Here is a 20416-nt window from a genome sequence, read left to right as displayed (position 1 = left end):
AACTCCTTCTTTAAGCCCATTTCTTTGGGAGAGGAAGAAGGCAATAGTGCAGGTTATATTGTCCATGTCAGACTTTTCTTCTCTTGAGGCACTCCATGCCTTAGATATGTGAGAAGACATGAACCCTTCCTATGTTTTCATTAATTGTTTATTTTGGACTTGGGGTAAGAGCAATTCAGCAGGTTCCAATTCCTGGCTTCTCCACTTGGGCCAGTAACTTGCTTCTCTCAGATGTAGGTTTCTCCTGTATAAAAACAGGAATAAGCACAGTCTTAATGTTCATAGGGTGATGTGAGAATTCAATGCTCTTCTATACAGCTGGGAAGCACAGCCACTGACACATGACAAGCAGCCATAAAACAGCTGCTTACTATTATCTGTTACAATCCCCATGGTGTTCGAAGATAACTTAAGGCCTGCAACCATGAAGCCTGTTGGTGTTGACTGACCAGAATCTGCGAATTCTCTGCTCTGATCCTGCCCTGACTGCCCCCACCCCAGCTGTCCATTCTTTGAAAACACGGAGAATAATGTCCCTGCATCAGTTTTTACTAGAGCCAATCACCTGTCACGCCTGGAACAGGGATCCTACCCAAATTGCCCTTAGCGCCAATAGTCACGAAGTGCAGATCTGCAAGAAAAATGGAAGCCAGTGGGTCAAAGCTCATGAACTCAAGGAGCATAGCAGACACATCACAGGTATTGACTGGGGTCCCCTAAAGGGACCACATCATCACTTTCGGGGCAGACCGCAAGGCCTATGTCTGCAGTCAGAAAGATGGTGTCTGGAAGCTGGCCCTGGTGAACCTGAGAATTAATCGTGCAGCCACTTTTGTGAAGTGGTACCCCTCAGAGAAAAAATTTGCTGTAGGAAGTGGAGCATGACTCATTTCTGTTTGTTACTCCAGTCTGAAAATGACTGATGGGTAAGCAAAAACATTAAAAAGCCAATTTGCTCCACGGTCCTCTGCTTGGACTGGCATCCCAACAATGTTTGCTGACAACAGGATCATGTGACTTCAAATGAAGAGTGTTTTCTGCCTAGATTAAAGAAGTGGATGAAAAGCCAACCAGTACACCCCAGGGCAGCACGAAGCCTTTGGTCAGCTGATGTCAGAGTTTGAGGGTAGTAGCACTAGTGGCTGGGTCCATAGGGTCAGCTTCTCCGCCACTGGGAGCTGCCTAGCCTGGGTCAGTGACAACAGCACCTTATCTGTTGCTGATGCCTCAAAAAGTGTACAGGTCTCAACTCTGAAAAGAGAGTTCCTGCCACTCCAGAGTGTATCATCTGTCTCAGACAATAGCATTGTGGCTGCTGGCCATGACTGCTGCCCCATGCTCTTTAACTACAATGACCACGGCTGCTTGACCCTTGGGTCCAAGTGAGACATTCCAAAACAGAGCACCCAGCACAGTATGTCTGCCATGGAACATTTCTGCAATGTGGATACGAGGGCCACGCCTGAGGACTGCAATACAGCCTTGGAGATGCTACACCAGAATAGCATCACTCAAGTGTCTATTTAAGAGGCAGACAAACAAGATTGTCACAAACTTCGCACTACTGGCATCGATGGAGCCATGACAATTTGGGATTTCAAGACATTAGAGTCAGATTCTATCCAGGGTCTCTGGATGATGTGAAGCCGAGTGAGCCTCTGCCATCCAGCACAACAATGGCACTGAAACACATATCGCACAAATATTGTGTGGTTTCGTTTCAGTATAAAATTGGTGAAAATGTTGGTATTTTAAAAGCAATAGTGATTTTGGGGGTGGGGGGGAGGCTATTTCATTCCATTGTTGACTAAAGCGTCTCTTTAAGTAGTTTATTATGGAGAATTGTCACACTAACTTAAAGGAAATGGTGAGGGAAATATGTAAATTGTCCACTAGAAAATTAAAATACTGAATGTGAAACAAAGATTATTTGAATTATGTATATTTTATTATTTTAAAGACTTTTAATTAAGGGGGGAATGTAAATGCTGAAATATTTCTTATTCTTTTGGTTTTTCATTTTAGGAAAATTCAGTGTTTCCTTACATGGAATTAAAAACTCAGAGGGAGTCGTTGAAGTAAAACTTGTAGACCAAGATACAAAAATGTTCATATGTCACAGTAGCTGGAGCATGACGGAAGCCAACGTGGCCTGCCTTGACCTTGGATTTCAACAGTGAGTGCTTGTATCAGAAGATTTTCTCAGGATTTTGTTTTTATTATTCCAACTATTTGCTTTTGATTACCTAATCTTTCTTTGCCTCAGTTTCCTCATGTGTAACCTGAGAAAATTAACTACCTGCCTCATAGCATGGTCAGGAGGATGAAGGGTGGGCAAGTTCACCTGGCACTTAGAACCCTGCTGAGCACAGAGCATCTGCAAGTCTACTGAAGAGTTTGCATGTGAATCCTTTGGGAATTCCAAGTTGCAAACGTGTTCCTTACCATCTGTCTCTTCCATATCTGTAATTATGTCCACTTTTCACACCTAATACTGTTTATAGGAGCCTTTTCTATTTTTCTCCTTGGTCAGCTTTGCGGAGATTTGTCTATTTGATTAGTCTTTTTGATTTTTGTATTTATGAATGGCCTCTTGTTTCTTTATTTTCTACGTCATTAATCTTTACTGTTATCTTTGAGTTCAAGGCTCAACTCAACCATTTTCAGTGTTTCTTACTTTCCTAACATAAACAAACACTGACAGTAAAAATCTCCCTCTAGGTAATTCTTCATTTACATTCCATAAACCTCGTAAGTGGTATTTTATTTATGATTTACTTCAAAATATCTTCTAATTTTCAATGTAATTTCTTTGTTGAGCCATAAGTAATTTAGAAGGTTTTTTCTTCTTTTTTTGTTTTTATTTTCCGTATGAATATATTAGTTTGCTTTTGGTTAACTTTTTGTTGTTGTTTTCTTATTTAAACACATCATAGTCAGAGAATGTGCCTGTATGATGACAACTTTTTAAAATATTCATTGAGACTTGCTTTGTAGTTGAGTGTTTTTTAAATGCTCCAGGTACAGGATTCTATGTGATGGATTCATTATCCATTAGAATTAGCATAATTAACTGTTTTTGCAAATTTTTTTTTTATTTCTTTCTTTTCCATCTTTCTATATCTTTATATTTTAAGCATGTCTCCTATAAATAGCACATTACCTAGATTATTTATTTAATTTGACAGTCACTGTTAACTGGAGAGTTTATTCTATTTACATTACTGTGTTTACTACATTGTTAGGTGTGTTGTGTTTTTCCTTTCTTATTTTTGGGCTTATTATTACTCTGCTTTTTCTGTGCTTTCATTTTTTCTTTTCTAATTGCTAATAGATAATAAAGATTGTTTTTAATCTTTCCTTTTCTCTTCTTTTAGTTGGCTTGGAAATAACACATTATATTTCTTTTTTCTTTTCTTTTTTTTTTTTTTTTTTTGAGATAGAGTCTCACTCTGTTACCCTTGGTAAAGTGCTATGATGTCACTGCTCACAGCAACTTCAAACTCTTGGGCTTAAGTGATTCTCTTGCCTCAGCCTCCCAAGTAGCTGGCACTACAGGCGCCTGTCACAACACCCGGTTATTTTTGTTGTTGTTGTTGTTGCAGTTGTCATTGTTGTTTAGCAGGCCCGGGTGGGTTCGACCCCACCAGCCTTGGTGTATTTGGCCAGTGCCCTAACCACTTGAGCTACAGGTGCTGAGCCAATACATTATATTTCTATTCCTTTAATGGTTATCTTTGAATTTATACCATTATACCATTTATAGTATAAATTCTTGGCTTAGGAAGTATTCAGCTTCTTTAGACATAATAGAAAAAATGTCATTATCCCATCAAGTTCCCATATTTAGTTTCACCTTATTTTTATATGCCCCTGAAGTTAATCACTATCCTTGTATAATAAGCAATTATTGTCAAAGTTGTTAAGTCAATGTTTATTCAGATTTACTTCATGTTTACTAGCTTCTTGGCTTGTTCCTTTGTGCATCTCACACCTCCATTCTGGATTCAATTTTCTTCTTAAGTGACACCTGCTAGTAGTTCATTAGTGAGAGTCTCTTATTGTTAAAATGAGCAATAGAATATTTCTGATTTTCGACAGTTAGTGATCTTCAAGTGACTGGTTCAACCTGGTGGTAAACTCTCTTGGGCTTATTTATCTCTATGTGCTCTTATTACATTTTCCATAAGCTCATGAACCAACTTCTCTGATTTTAGCCAGCGTGGAGTTCCCTTACTTCCTGAAAAGCTCATTTGAGTACATTTGTTATGTTTTATATAATATTTCTGATACTTTTAATTGAGAGGCTTTTTGGATTACTTACTCATCAGATTGTCCCCAAGGGTCTTGCTTATTCTCATGGCACAGCTTCATGACTGCCACATCTTCATCATGGATCTGAAATAATTAAAAGTACCCTCCTTTTAGTTCTCTTTTTGCCTTTTATTCTATTAGTCTGATATTTCTACTGCCATTACTGTTTAATTTTTGCCTGATGCATCTCTGCTCAACTGTTCATATTTAACCTCTTTCCCCCCATTTACTTCTAACAAGAAGCAAGGACCCATTGAACGTCTTGGAAAAATAGTTCATTGCAAATAATTGTCTCTAGGATGGTGCCTCACCAAGGAAGCCTCTTTTCCACATAAATTCTGAACAAATTAGGAAGCCCAGGCAATGACATAGAGATGCCAAAGTATTGCCCTAATAGTGTCAATCCTGAATTGAGGATAAGCTTAGTGTAAAAGCAAAAGGGACCCTCTAGAATTAAACTAACTCAGCCTTCCAAATCTTAGGCAATAATGAAACCGGCCAGATAACCTTATAGCATGGGGAAGGCAGAGAGACTCCCAAAAGGAAAGGACAAAAAATCTGAGCGCACCATTTCTGACATTTATTTCCAAAATCCTCTGGCCAAAGGATTCCAGGAAAGAAACCAGGAATGAGAAAGAAGCCTTTCTCCTTAATAAGAAACAAGGAGCAGAAACCAACATTTGCTGAGTGTTTGCCATGTTTTGAACTCTGGCTAGTTAAAATCGATTATTTTAGTTAATCTTTACAAAACCCAGTGAGATGGTTATATTCCTTTTTATAGGTGAAGATACTGGGGCTCAGAGAATTCAAGTATGTTCCCCAATCTGTAACTCATATGCACAGAATGAGAGGAAACAACTTGAGTCCCTGACCTCCTACAGAGGGTCATACATGCAATGCACTAATTATTCTACCGTAATGTTTCTTTTATTCTGTCTGCAGAGGTGCTCTTCATACTCAAAGAAGGTTTAGTGTTTCTGAAGAACCTTATATAAATTCCACTGAATGTCTGCATGTGCATTGTCGGGGATTCGAGACCAGTTTGGCTGAATGTACTTTTACTAAGAGAAGAACTCAGGGTTCCCAAGATTTAGCTGGTGTGGTGTGTTACACACAGGACACAGGTTGGTGGAGTACTTGCCTGTCCTTTCCCTTCCTTCACATTTATTTTATACCAACACCACAGTAAACAAATGATTAGTACCCAGTTTCCAGTCACAGAGGCAGTGATATGGACTCTATTATGTTTTGGGCTTTAGAGGCTAAATTGGTACTTTTCTCCTATTGTGTCTTTTTGCCATTCAAAATATCACTTCTCTCCAGGTTCCTATATGGGAAGCAAAGTTGCCTGACTCCCCTTTGCTTTCTTTGAATATCGGATTAGAGTTATTACAGCAAACAGAAGTCAATTGAGCACAAGAAGAAACCTCAGCATCTCCTTTTAGAGTTCTGGTGTGCATACCTTCCTTTAAAACCTTGAAGTGATCACATCAGAGCCTCCATTTCCCGGCTGTCATTGCCACTTTGACCCTCCATTCTGACATTGGAATATTTGACCCATACGTATGGTTTTAAAGGCCAAAACCATAGCCACCCCTTTCCAGTGGTTTTCTTTTTAAAGTACGATCTTGGAAGTAGGTGTGGGTATTAGTGTGGCAGCAAAAAAGAAATGGTGAGAACCAGTGTTTGCTGACCTTGGCAAGCACTCCTGACTCCTGGCCCCCTGTCAGACTTCCACCATAAATGCTGATTTTCAGGGACAATGACAGGACCCCATCAGCCAACTTTGGCATTTATTTTCCCTTATTAGTCATATATACTATGTTGATACTACTAATCCATTTTATATCAGATTTTGGAAGTTTCACTTTATCTTAACAAGTCCATTATCCCCCAAATGTGCTAAGGATGTCATGCCACAACTCCGTAAATAAATTTCACAAAGTTAATTCCTGCTTTACAGATTTACCAATGGATAAATCCTTTCAGTGTGTGAATGGGAAATACATTTCTCAGAGGAAGGCTTGTGATGGTGTCAATGATTGTGGAGACCAAAGTGATGAGCTGTGCTGTAAAGGTAGACATAAATCCAGCCCGTAAATTCATTTTTCTAACTAAAAAAGCAAAAACAACTTTACCATTGAATTTCATATTGCACCTCATTCAACGTTTTAAGACATGGAAGGAAAACTTTCTTACTTATGTTTGCACAGGGTGCCGCGGTGACAGTTTCTTTTGTAAATCGGGTGTTTGTATTCCAAGCCGGTATAAATGTGATGGTGAAGTGGACTGCCTTACAGGAGAAGATGAAGTTGATTGTGAAGGTAATTTAAAGTTTGGGGTGACTTTTTTTCATTTTTGAATTCAAGACTTCTGAAACTTTTCTTTAGGTAAAGCGTGAACTTAAGGGACAAGGGGTGGCTGTAGCAGTAAGAATACTGTTAAAAACTATGAAATCTTCATCACTTCATATTTTTATTTACTAAATATCTACTTGTTACAGAACTTTTTAAAAAAAGTTCTCATAGTTGAACTTGATAACAACAGGAATCTGCATAGTCATACAAAAACATGGAAACTAAATAACCTTATGCTGAATAATAGCTGGGTCATACATGAGATTAAGAAGGAAGTTACCAAATTTTTGGAACAAATGACAATGAAGACCTGAATTATCAGAACCTCTGGGATACCACAAAGGCAGTCCTATGAGGGAAATTTATAGCACTGCAAGCCTTCCTCAAGAGAACGGAAAGATGGGAAGTTAACAACTTAATGCGACACCTCAAGCAGCTGGAATAGGAAGAACATTCCAATCCCAAACCCAGCAGAAGAAAAGAAATAACCAAAATTAGAGAAGAATTAAATTAATTTGAAAACAAAAGGATTATACAACAGATAATAAATCAAAAAGTTGGTTTTTTGAAAAGGTCAATAAAATAGATAAATCTTTGGTTAACCTAACCAGGAAAAAAGAAAAAAATCTCTAATTTCATCAATCAGAAATGGTAAAGACAAAATAACAACAAACTCCTCAGAAATTCAAAAAATCCTTAATGAATATTACAAGAAACTCTATTCTCAGAAATACGAAAAACTGAAGGAAATAGACCAGTACTGGGAAGCACACCACCTTCCTAGACTTAGCCAAAATGAAGTGAAAATATTAAACAGGCCTATATCAAGTTCTGAAATAGCATCAACTATACAAAATTTCCCTAAAAAGAAAAGCCCGGGACCAGATGGCTTCACATCAGAATTCTACCAAACCTTTAAAGAGGAACTAGTACCTTTATTACTCAACCTTTTTCAAAATAGAGAAAATGAAGGAATACTACCCAACACATTCTATGAAGCAAACATCACCTTGATCCCCAAACCAGGAAAAGACCCAACAAGAAAAGAAAGTTATAGACCAGTATCACTAATGAATATTGATGCAAAAATATTCAACAAGATCCTAGCAAACAGAATCCAGCAACACATCAAACAAATTATACACCATGACCAAGTGGGTTTTATCCCAGGGTCTCAAGGCTGGTTCAATATATGTAAATCTATAAATATAATTCATCACATAAACAAATTAAAAAACAAATACCGTATGATTCTCCCAATTGATGCAGAAAAAGCTTTTGATAAGATCCAGCATGCTTTCACGATCAGAACACTTAAGAAAATGGGTATAGAAGGGACATTTCTTAAACTGATAGAGGCCATCTACAGCAAACCTACAGCCAATATCCTATTGAATGAAGTTAAATTGAAATCATTTCCTCTCAGATAAGGAATTAGACAAGGTTGCCCATTGTCTCCACTGCTTTTTTTTTTTTTTGTAGAGACAGAGTCTCACCATACCGCCCTTGGGTAGAGTGCCGTGGCGTCACACGGCTCACAGCAACTCTTGGGCTTACGCGATTCTCTTGCCTCAGCCTCCTGAGCAGCTGGGACTACAGGCGCCCGCCACATCGCCCGGCTATTTTTTGTTGCAGTTTGTCCAGGGCTGGGTTTGAACCTGCCACCCTCGTCATATGGGGCCAGCACCCTACTCACTGAGCCACAGGCACCGCCACACCAGGGATTCTTGTACAAAACTCTTAGAAGTGATCAAGGACTACAACAGCATCTCAGGTTACAAAATCAACACTCAAATCTATAGCCTATATATATACCAACAATAGTTATGCTGAAAAAACAGTCAAGGACCCTATTCCATTCACAGTAGTGCCAAAGAAGATGAAATATTTGGGAATTTACCTAATGAAGGATGTGAAAGATCTCTATAAAGAGAACTATGAAATGCTAAGAAAAGAAATAGCCGAAGATGTTAACAAATGGAAAAACATACCATGCTCATGGCTGGGAAGAACCAATGCTGTTAATATGTCCATACTACCCAAAGCAATATACGCTTTTTTTTTCTTTTTTTGGAGACAGAGTTTCACTTTGTCACCCTTGGTAGAGTGCCGGGGCATCACAGCTCACAGCAACCTCAAACTCTTGGGTTTAAGTGATTCTCTTGCCTCAGCCTCCCAAGTAGCTGGGGTTACAGGTGCCTGCCACAATGCCTGGCTAGTTTTTGGTTGCAGTTGTCATTGTTGTTTGGCAGGCCCGGGCTGGATTTAAACCCGCCAGCTCTGGTGTATGTAGCTGGCACCCTTAGCCGCTGAGCTACAGGCGCTGAGCCAGCAATATACAATTTTAATGCACTCTCTATTAAAGTTCCACTGTCATACTTTAGAGATCTCGAAAAAATAATACTTCGTTTTACACAGAATTGTAAAAAACCTCAAATAGCCAAGACATTACTCAGAAATAAAAACAAAGCAGGAGGAATCACACTACCAAACCTCAGACTATACTATAAATTGATAGTGATCAAAACAGTATGGTACTGGCACAAAAACAGAGAGGTACATGTATGGAACAGAATAGAGAACCAAGAGATGGACCCAGCTACTGACCATTATTTGATCTTTGACAAGCCAATTAAAAACATTCAGTGGGGAAAAGATTCCCTATTTAACAAATGGTGCTGGGTGAACTGGCTGGCAACCTACAGAAGACCGAAACTGGACCCACACCTTTCACCATTAACTAAGATAGACTCTGACTGGATTAAAGATTTAAACTTAAGACATGAAACAATGAAAATACTAGAAGAAAGTGCAGGGAAAACACTTGAAGAAATAGGGCTGCGCAAATATTTTATGAGGAGGACCCCCGGGCAATTGAAGCAACACGAAAAATACACTACTGGGACCTGATCAAACTAAAAAGCTTCTGTACAGCCAAGAACACAGTAAGTAAAGCAAGCAGACAGCCCTCAGAATGGGAGAAGATATTTGCAGGTTTTGTCTCCGACAAAAGTTTAATAACCAGAATCCATAGAGAACTCAAACATATTAGCAAGAAAAGAACAAGTGATCCCATATCAGGGTGGGCAAGGGACTTGAAGAGAAACTTCTCTGAAGAAGACAGGCACACAGCCTACAGACATGTGAAAAAATGCTCATCATCCTTAATCATCAGAGAAATCCAAATGAAAACTACTTCGAAATATCATCTAACTCCAGTAAGATTAGCCCATATCACAAAATCCCAAGACCAGAGATGTTGGCGTGGTTGTGGAGAAAGGGAACACTTCTACACTGCTGGTGGGAATGCAAACTAATATGTTCCTTTTGGAAAGATGTTTGGAGAACACTTAGGGATCTAAAAATAGACCTGCCATTCGATCCTACAATTCCTCTACTAGGTATATATCCAGAAGACCAAAAATCACATTATAACAAAGATATTTGTACCAGAATGTTTATTGCCGCCCAATTCTTTTTTTTTTTTTTTTGTAGAGACAGAGTCTCACCATAATGGCCCTCGGTAGAGTGCCATGGCCTCACACAGCTCACAGCAACCTCCAACTCCTGGGCTTAAGCGATTCTCTTGCTTCAGCCTCCCGAGTAGCTGGGACTACAGGCTCCCGCCACAACACCCAGCTATTTTTTGTTGCAGTTTGGCCGGGGCCGGGTTTGAACCCGCCACCCTCGGTATATGGGGCCAGCGCCTTACCGACTGAGCCACAGGTGCCGCCCTGCAGCCCAATTCTTAATTGCTAAGTCATGGAAGAAGCCCAAGTGCCCATCGACCCATGACTGGATTAATAAATTGTGGTGTATGTACACCATGGAATATTATGTTGCCTTAAAAAATATGGAGACTTTACCTCTTTCATGTTTACATGGATGGAGCTGGAACATATTCTTCTTAGCAAAGTGTCTCAAGAATGGAAGAAAAAGTATCCAATGTACTCAGTCCTGCTATGAAACTAATTTATAGCTTTCATATGAAAGCCCAATTATAGCCCAAGAATATGGGGAAAGGGGAAAGGGAGGGAAGGGGAGGGGAGATGATGGGTGGAGGGAGAGTAATTGGTGGGACCACACCTACAGTGCATCTTACAGGGGTACATGTGAAATTTACTAAATATAGAATATAAATGTCTTAACACAATAACTGAGAGGGTGCCGTGAAGGCTATGTTAACCAGGGTAATGAAAACATTTCAAATTGTATATGAAACCAGAACATTGTACCCTACGATTGCATTAATGGACATTGCAGTAATGTATGATTTAATAATTAAAAAAAAGAAAAAAAAACAAGTTCTCATATACACACAAAACAAGACCATTAAAATGAATCTCTATGGGCTTGGCGCCTGTGGCTCAAGCCGCTAAGGCGCCAGCCACATACACCTGAGCTGGCGGGTTCAAATCCAGCCCAGGCTCGCCAAACAACAATGATGGCTGCAAGAAAAAATAGCCAGGCATTGTGGCAGGAGCCTGTAGTCTCAGCTACTTGGGAGGCTGAGGCAAGAGATCGCTTAAGCCTGAGAGTTGGAGGTTGCCGTGAGCTGTGATGCCATAGCACTCTACCCAGGGCGACAGCTTGAGGCTCTGTCTCAAAAAAAATAATAATAATAGTTAAAATAAAATAAAATAAAATGAACCTCTATGTAACCACCTTCTGGATGCAACATTTATTGATACTTTGCCAGTTTTTTTTTTCTCTCTTCCAGCTTGTTTATATGTTTGTTGGATTATTTTAAAGCAAATTTCAGATATCACATCCCTCCACCCATATATGCATCTAATGATAAAAAGACTATATATATATAAAACCACTCTCTCATTAGTAGGCCTAAAATAAAAATAATTCCCTGTATCATTTAATATCAACCATGCTCAAATTTTCCCAATAATCTCCAAAATGTCTTTCTTGAGTTAAATGTTCAAATCAGGATCTAAAAGAATCTGAAGGTTGGGTTTGGTTATTATGTTTTTTAAGTCTCTCTTATTCTTTAAGAATCACCTCCCCTACCCCAATTTTTCTCATGCCATTGATTTTTTTTAACAGAAACTAGGTCATTTGCCTGTAGGCTAGTTCTTATTCTGGATCTATAAGATTTGATTAGAAGGAAAGTTTAATACTTTAGGCAATACTTATTGATGAGTCTTGCCTTGTATTTACTGTTACCAAAATGTCTTCTCTGGATGTCCCCCTACCAACAACACCAAAATTGATCACTGGAACTGCTTGACGTGTCCACTTAAAAGTGCCCTCATAACCTTTTGCCTAATGATTTCAGCAGCCTTTGTGTTCACACATTTTGCCACTAGGGGCAGTAAAATGATGATACGTAATTTTACCATTCCTTCTGCATTTATTAAATGGAAACCTATAGGAAAAAAAAAATTCTCCTTCATCCACTATTTTGTTTCCATAAAATTTACTTCACAGTAGAAAGGTAAAATAATGTTTAACTCTTTCCCTTTACTTACGAAGTTCCAAAGCAATGAGTTGGTGCCCAGGACAACTTCCAATGGTGAAAAATGTTTTTTATGTACCTACTCTGTGCCATATAGACCGACTGTTTGCTCCCATCAGTGCCTTCTAGGGGGAATCTCTGTAACTTATTATATTCATTCACTCAATGGATGTTTATTAAGTTCCTACCATGTACAGGCCCTGTTCTAGGTGCTGGGGTTACAATAGTGAATAATAATTCACAAATTTCTGCCTCTTCATAGATTTTACATTCTGGTGGTAGCAGAAAGACAATGAATAGAAGAAATAAGTAAAATATTAAGTAAAGTAAGTTTTAAGAAAAAATAAAGCAAGGATAGAGGATTTAAAATGTTGAGGGGGTAAGTTATGAAAGAAAAAAATTTGTTTTAAGACAGAGCTTCATTCCATTGTCCAGGCTAGAGTGCCTTGGCGACTTAGCTCACAGCAACCTCAAACTCTTGGGCTCAAGTTCTCCTCTTGCCTCAGCTTCCTGAATATCTGGGACTACAGGTGCCCATCATGACTCCCAGCTAGTTTTTCTATTTTTATTAGAGATGCGGTCTCCCTCTTGTTCTAGCTGGTCTCGAACTCCTGAGATCAAATGCTCCACCTGCCTCGGCCTCCTAGAGAACTAGGAGCAAGTGGGAGCCACCATGCCTGGCCAAGTTTTGAAATTTAGACATGAGACCTGGGAAGGCCTCACTCACTGAAGTTACTTTCAGGCAACATGCTGAAGGAAACCATGCGGCAGCCAGGCAGATAGATGTCTCAGAGCAGATTCCAGGCAGAGGCAACAGCCAGTGCGATGTTCCTGGGACAGAAACATTCCTAGTATGTGTAAGGAAAGGAGTTAGGGGGTTAGTGTGACAGGTGGTACAGGTAATGGTCTGAGGCATTAAAGGACAAACAGTAGAGGGGTGGGGGGGCCAGAGGTGCCAGGGAAAGTCGAGTAAGGCCTGTTAGTGAGTGAAATGGGAGCCACTCCAGGGCTTTGAGAAGAGGAGAAACTTGATCTGACTCTTGAAATCAAGACTGCTTTGGCTGCTGGGTGGGGAATATGCTGTATAAGGGCAAGTGGGGGAAGCGGAAACACCAATTAGGAAACTACTACTCTAAGCCCAGCAAGAGAAGAGAGTGACGAGGGCAAGTGGTGGGAAGGGAAATGATGAGAAGCAGTTGTTTCAGGATACAGTTTGAAGGTAGAGCCAACAAGATCCAAGATCCAATTCCCAATGGATTGGATCGGGTGTGAAACCGAATGAGCAGCCAAGGATGGCTGCAAGGGTTTTGGCATGAGAATGGAGAGGACAGAGCTGCTACCCACAAAGATGGGGAAGGCTGTGGGAGAAGGAGGTATACTCACGTCCACCTCCTCCACAGGCCTATCCGGTGGTGTGCTAGCAAACGGTTAACAACTGGCTTCGGAGAGAAGCCTTGACTCATAGCTTTTGCTAATTTCTGAGGGTGTAAATACTCCCACCTCGGTAATTCATATTGACAAGATGTCACAGAACTTAAGCTGGGCATGGTGGGCACAACAGACTCTGGCAAACTTGTCCAAGTTGGTGCCAGCACACCAATGAATGACTTTCAACTGTTCGTTGATTTTTGTACTTGTCCTAATCAGCAGTGAACACCTTGAAAATAGACTCTACCTAATTATTTGTATATTCCAGATATCCTAAGAGAAGTGTGTCACAATAAACATTAAATACATGTTGGAGATACATATGGATAAATTATTAATTATTTTTTATAAAACATGTTACTAGATATGCTCAGTATTAGGCTTCACTAAAATTTTGTTGAATTTTCTGTTGATACTAGTTCTTAAATTAAAGAGTATACTGTTTAGGATTTCAAGTCATATAATTTCTTCTGAAGGGCATAGAAGCAGTTGAGCAGAAGTGTTGTTCCGTTCACTAAAATTTGTTCAGCCCTTAGGAAAGAGAGGAAGAACGGAAAACTTTTCAGGGAGGAGACAGTAAATACTGACCTCTACCAAAGCTCTCAGTTTGATTTTTTTTTCCTTCTATAATTTTTTACTTTGCCCTCCCCCCTAACAAGGAAGACAATTTGTTAGTTTATAAAAAATCCTTGTGCAGGACAGTACCTACAACATATTATTTTTAATCAATTTCTTAAATCTACGTCAAAACCACATTTTGTCACCTGTCATTGTTACTTCACTTTGCCCTTCTTTCAGAAGAGCCCTGTTGTCTGTATCTCAATAATGGTTGTATTTTTTTTCTCTCTTAAGAAAGGTCAAGTGAGAGCAAAGATGTAAAATAAAAATATTAATATATTCTTTGACCCCTTCTTTAAGTGACCAGGTCAGAAGACCTAAACCAAGAGAGGTTTGCATTTATCTCTTAATAGGCCTCCTTTTATTAATATAAGTTTAAAATAATTACAAATTTTATATAACTGTATAGTAAATATGCTTTTGACTGTGTTTTCCAATGTATCTAAAATATGAATCTCTTTTTAAAATTAAAGTTAAAACAATTTCCTTGCTGTGGTGAAATTTATATGTCTAAATGTAGGATGAAAAAATTGCTATGCAATATTAAAGATCAAAGTAAGATGGTATATTGTGGTTTCCTTTGATCTTTTTGTAACTATTAATTCAAATTGTTATACTTTTATGAAATGTTAATGATCTTTGTATATTTTATTTAAATGAATATAATCTCTTTGCTATAGTCATTTTTTTTTTCATTTTGTTTTTAGGACCCAGACATTCTGCAACTCAAGGTAAATCTACTTTTTAATTTTTTTTGAGATGGGGTCTTGCTGTATTGTCCAGACTGACCTTGAACAACTAGACTTATGCAATCCTTCTGCCTCAGCCTCCCAAGTAGCTGGTATTACAGGTGCATGCCACCTGTTTCTATAATAGAAAATTTATATTGAAAACAAAAATAAGGTGCTTTGTTTTTTATGATATATGTATAGTATATTGATGTGGTATGTATTTTTTATACATTAGAATTTATCCTTTTCTGTGGTAAACTTTGGTCTTATTCTTTGTTTTTCTTTAGGCTTTGCACTTGTGGCTCAAGGTAAAAATTTTACTAAAATCTTGGGATATTGAAAAATTGAAACAAAACTAAAATTCAGTTATCTTACATTTTAATGATAACTATTTCCTGAGCCTGATATGACCATGTGTTAGGGATAACCCATCTTTAACATAAGTCTAGGCACAGAGGCCTTTCTTCAATGTGACAAGCTCATTCACACCCATCCCATCCACAGCCTGCTGACCAAAACATTGTCCAAATTCAGCCCGTCTCTGCACATTTCACCTTTGCTAAACACCCTTCTCCTCTTCTTTTTATTTCTCCTCAAATCAGGGCAGCTCCTGAAGAAAGTGCGACAATCAGAAAGATAACAACTTTTCATAATAGACGTTTTCTTATTTGCTTACATAGCCAGATGTTCCCAGCTCCTCCAGCTCTTTTTTGTTTTTGTATGTTTGTTTGGTTGGTTGGTTGGTGGGGGCGGGGGGTTGTATGTTTCTTGTTTTTTGTTAACAAGTCTCTTCACAAATACCTTTAAAAAAATACTCATATAAAAGGACTTAATTTCCAGTTCACATAATGCCAGAAGTTCATGGTCTTCCTCAGGATGTCTTCAGATTCTTAGCTCAAGATCACCCCCAGTTGAAATACCTAGTCTTAATTATTGTGTTGTGTTTCCTCTCATTTGTCATTTTGCACTCTGAAGCTGCTGTTCTCCCCCCTACCTTCTTTATTCCTTTTTCCCTTCTTCATTTCCTTCCGTCTCTCTCCCTAATGTCAGACTTCAGGGGCAAAGGCGTGAGTTAGAGACACGCCTCAGCTGCTTATACGTGATCATCACTGGTCCAGGCAAGGCCCTTCTCTTGTTTCATTTCTTTATTCTTCTTTATCCCTATACCTGACTCCCGTTACCCTCCCCCATAGACAACCATTTTAAAGTGATTTAATGTGTATGTCTTTTGTTTGTATGCATTCTTATCCAATGTGTATTTATATTCTGTGAGCATACATTTTTTATTTACATAGTATTGTATTATAGGTCTCATATTCCCCCTTTTTTTTCTTTTCACAAAGCATTACATTTTAAAGATTTGTCCATGTTGCTCTGTGTTCGTCTAATCTGTAGCTTCTAACTGCTGTAGACAATGCTCTGCTCTGTTCATCTTTCCCAAGTTCTATCAGTGGTGGACTCCCAACCCATAGTCATGCCATCATAAACATCCTCTCCTTAGGATCAGTGGGAAGATTTCTTTGAGACATCTAACTGGGCAAGTGTCATAGTCCATTTTGTACCACTATAACAGAATACCACAGATAATTTTTTACAGTTCTGGAGGTTGAGAACGCCAAGGTGGAGGGTCACACATCTGGTGAGGGGCCTTCTTGCTGTGTCCCACCATGGCAGAGTGTGGAAGAGCAAGACAGTCAGAGAGAGTGAGAGGGGGTTGAAGTCACTTTTATAACAAGCTCACCCCTGCTGTATCTAACCCACTCGCAAGAGAACATTAATCCATTCATGAGAGAAGAGCCATAGCCGCAAGGAGGTTGAGTCCTGGCGTGTAAAACTCCTTAATTTGACGACTGGTGCCTATATGTTCTTTGGCAGAGCTGTTATGTACCAGTCTCAGTCCCACCCATATGCCTGAGGGTTCTCCACAACCCTGCCAGGATCTAGCATCGTCCAGCTTTCTAGGTTTGCTAGTTTCATACGTCAAGTGATGACATTCTTTATTAACTTGAATTTTTGCAATAACCAATGACTCTGATTTTCTCTTCATGAGGATACTAGCTTTTTGAGTTTTTTTCTTCTTTTTCATTCCTCTCTTTTTTTGCCTGTTCGCATCCTTTGCTTAGTTTCATATCTCTTACATATTTCTTTCTTATTGATTTGCAAGGGTTCCTGTTTCAGGGGTCCTCAAACTTTTTAAACAGGGGGCCAGTTCACTGTCCCTCAGACCGTTGGAGGGCCAGACTATAGTTTAAAAAAAAAAAAAAACTATGAACAAATTCCTATGCACACTGCACATATCTTATTTTGAAGTAAAAAAACAAAATAGGAACAAATACAATCACACCACCTCATGTGCCTGCGGGCCATAGTTTGAGGACCCCTGGGATAGTTATCTGATGTCAGTTTTAGACATTACAAATACTTTCTTCCATCTTGTCATCCAAATTTAACTCTATCCATGATGATAATTGAGTAGCAATCAATTACTTGGGGTTTTTTGTTTTGTTTTGTTTGTAGAGACAGAGTCTCACTTTATCACCCTCGGTAGAGTGCTGTGGCATCACCCAGCTCACAGCAACCTCCAACTCCTGGGCTCAGGCGATTCTCTTGCCTCAGCCTCCCAAGTAGCTGGGACTACAGGCGCCCACCACAATGCCTGGCTATTTTTTTGTTGTTGTTGCAGTTTGTCTGGGGCCGAGTTTGAACCCACCACCCTCGGTCTATGGGGCCGGCGCCCACTGAGCCACAGGCACCACCTGAAATCAATTACTTTTTATATAATCAGAGTTATCAGTTGTTTTTCTTATGGTTTGTGCTAGAAGATTTGTTTGCTCTTCTTATACCCAGCACAGCTCAGCGACACTGGACTTTCCGCATCTTCTTTTGTTGAGCATTTCATGCGTCTTCTCTGATTTGTGAGGGTATTCTTGTGAATACTTCTGGGTAAAGCCTTTCTCTTCCTTGGAAAACAACTTAGGTGGTTGGCATAACAGACACATGTGTGCCACCCCCAAAGAGAACTTGGAGAATCCTGGGACAGGACACAGCACTTCAGCAAAGTAACATTGCCCTCTGGACCACAAGTGGAGAAGGGCCCTTCAGCCTTAGGGCCTCATGTGGCCTTCTAGGTCCTTAAGTGCAGCCTTTTACCTGAATCCAAATTTTACAGAATAAATCCTTCTATTTTTATTAATATATTTTTGTTTATCTTTTATACTTTTATTTTAATTTTTAAATGAATGTTTTCAAAATACCAAAGAATAAAATCAGTTTCCTGAAATAATCCTCCCAGATTGACCAGCAAAATTAGAATGTTAGTAAGCCATAATACCTGAATTGTTGGCTGCCAAGGTTCATGATTTAGTTCTAATTTCCCACACCTGATGGACGCCACTACTGCTCAGGGGTGGTTGGCAAGTGTTAATGGGGGTCAGGTTCACCAGTCTGTTATCAGCCTTTGACAACTGTATACCGTGTTTCTGTTTGAAGTGGGATTTGTAAATAGCCGCACAGCTTGGCAGTATTTTTTAATTCTGTCTGCTTAACAGTCCATCATGTCAAAGAAGACCAAGAGAACCCTGAAGGAAGAAAACAGATTTTTTAACAAGGATGAGGAATTACAATAATATCTTGTTTCTGCTGAAGATAAAGACGATTTGCTTGCTTTGTGATACTCTAATATCAACACTAAAGAAATTCAATGCTTATCAGCATCATAACACTCATAAGGATCACAAATATTTTAAATTAGCAGGAGAGGTGCAAAAAGTTACACTGCAGAAATTAAAAGAGGAAAAGCAAAAGCAAAGACAATTCTTTCAAGCAGCAGTAAGACCCAGAAATAATGCCGCTGCAGCAACCTGCAAAGTTAATCACTTCAAAGGGAAGCCATTCAATGATATAGAAATGGTGAAAGAATGCATTCTCAAAGTTGTAGGATGCTTATACACTACATTTCAATGTACAAACAACTGCCTTTTTCAGGGAGAACCATAATTGATCAGCAGCATAAATTAGCTTTCAACTTAACAGAACAACTCCATGCAATACTTCAAATGGAAAATATATGTTATTCAATCAACTTATACCATGGACTCAGCGCAGGTTTTATACTTCATTCAGGTCATAACATTTTCTTTGCTATGAAGAGTTACTTGCTTTGGGTATACATGTGAAAAGAACACATGGAGTAGATATCTTCAACAACTTTTAAGATAAATCTTGTGATGTTAGACTGAATTTGGTAAATTTAGTTAGACTATATAGAGACAGTGTGCCTTCCATGACAGCAAAACATGAAGGGTTTAGGTGGTGCCAGTAGCTCACTGGGCAGGGTGCTGGCCATGTACACTGAGGCTGGAGGGTTCGAACATGGCCCGGGCCAGCTAAAACAACAATAGCAACTGCAACAAAAAAATAGCCAGGCATTGTGGCAGGCACCCGGAGTCCCAGCTACTTGGGAGGCTGAGGCAAGAGAATAGCTTACGCCCAAGAGTTTGAGGTTGCTGTGAGCTAAGCCCAAGAGTTTGAGGTTGCTGTGAGCTGTGATGCCACAGCACTCTACCCAGGGTGACAACTTGAGACTCTGTCTCAAAAAAAAAAAAAAAAAAAGGAAAATGAAGGGTTTATTGCACAAATTTTAAAAAAGTATTCTTTTCCATGTGGTTATCCACTTCTCCCAGCACTGTATATTGAATAGGGATTCTTTTCCCCAGTGTATGCTCTTGCTTGGTTTATCGAAGATTAGATGGCAATAAGAAACTGGTTTCATCACTTGGTTTTCTATTCTGTTCCATATGTCTACATCTCTACTTTTTATGCCAATACCATGCTGTTTTGATCACTGTGGGCTTATAATGAAAAAATGCTCATCATCCCTAATCATCAGAGAAATGCAAATCAAAACCACCCTGTGATATCACCTAACCCCAGTGAGAACAGCCCACATCACAAAGTTCCAAAGTTGCAGATGCTGGCCCAGATGCAGAGAAAAGGGAACACTTTTACTGGTGGGACTGCAAACTGATACAGTCTCTTTGGAAATAAGTATGGAGAATCCTCAATAACTCAAAATAGACCTTCCATTTGATCCCACAATCCCATTACTAGGGATCTGCCCAGAAGAAAAAAATCATTTTATCATACGCATATTTGCACTAGATTACCACAGATCAATTTACAATTGCCAAGATGTGGAAACAACCCAAGTGCCCATCAACCCAGGAATGGATCATAAACTATGGCATATGTATACCATGGAATACTATTCAGGCATAAAAAGATGAAGACTTCACATCTTTTGTATTAACCTGGATGGAGTTAGAGAACATTCTTCTTATTAAAGTATCACAAGATATGACATTTTAAAGTCACTGATGCTAACTCCAGGTGCAATGGCTCACACCTGTAATCCTAGCACTTTGGGAGGCCAACACGGGTGGATTGACGGAGCTCATGGGCTCAAAACCAGCCTGAGCAAGAGCAAGACCCTGCCTCTA

The 20416-nt window shown here is 39.2% G+C and overlaps 1 protein-coding gene across 2 annotated transcripts in view; it reads left to right on the top strand.

The window, feature by feature from the left end:
* CFI (complement factor I) overlaps positions 1–20416 on the top strand; it is a 55404-nt gene that overhangs the window by 22187 nt on the left and 12801 nt on the right. Inside the window, exons 4-9 of one of the 2 annotated variants that reach the window (XM_053565594.1) lie at positions 2026–2176; positions 5257–5438; positions 6278–6391; positions 6528–6638; positions 14895–14918; positions 15206–15226. In XM_053565594.1, coding sequence (XP_053421569.1) covers positions 2026–2176; positions 5257–5438; positions 6278–6391; positions 6528–6638; positions 14895–14918; positions 15206–15226 — 603 coding nt within the window. The remainder of the gene's footprint in view (positions 1–2025; positions 2177–5256; positions 5439–6277; positions 6392–6527; positions 6639–14894; positions 14919–15205; positions 15227–20416) is intronic. The other variant, XM_053565667.1, reaches the window with a different exon arrangement.

The sequence above is a fragment of the Nycticebus coucang genome, chromosome 1, assembly GCF_027406575.1.
Source record: "Nycticebus coucang isolate mNycCou1 chromosome 1, mNycCou1.pri, whole genome shotgun sequence".
Lineage (NCBI taxonomy): Eukaryota > Metazoa > Chordata > Mammalia > Primates > Lorisidae > Nycticebus > Nycticebus coucang.
This window is presented reverse-complemented; position numbering and strand designations above follow the sequence as displayed.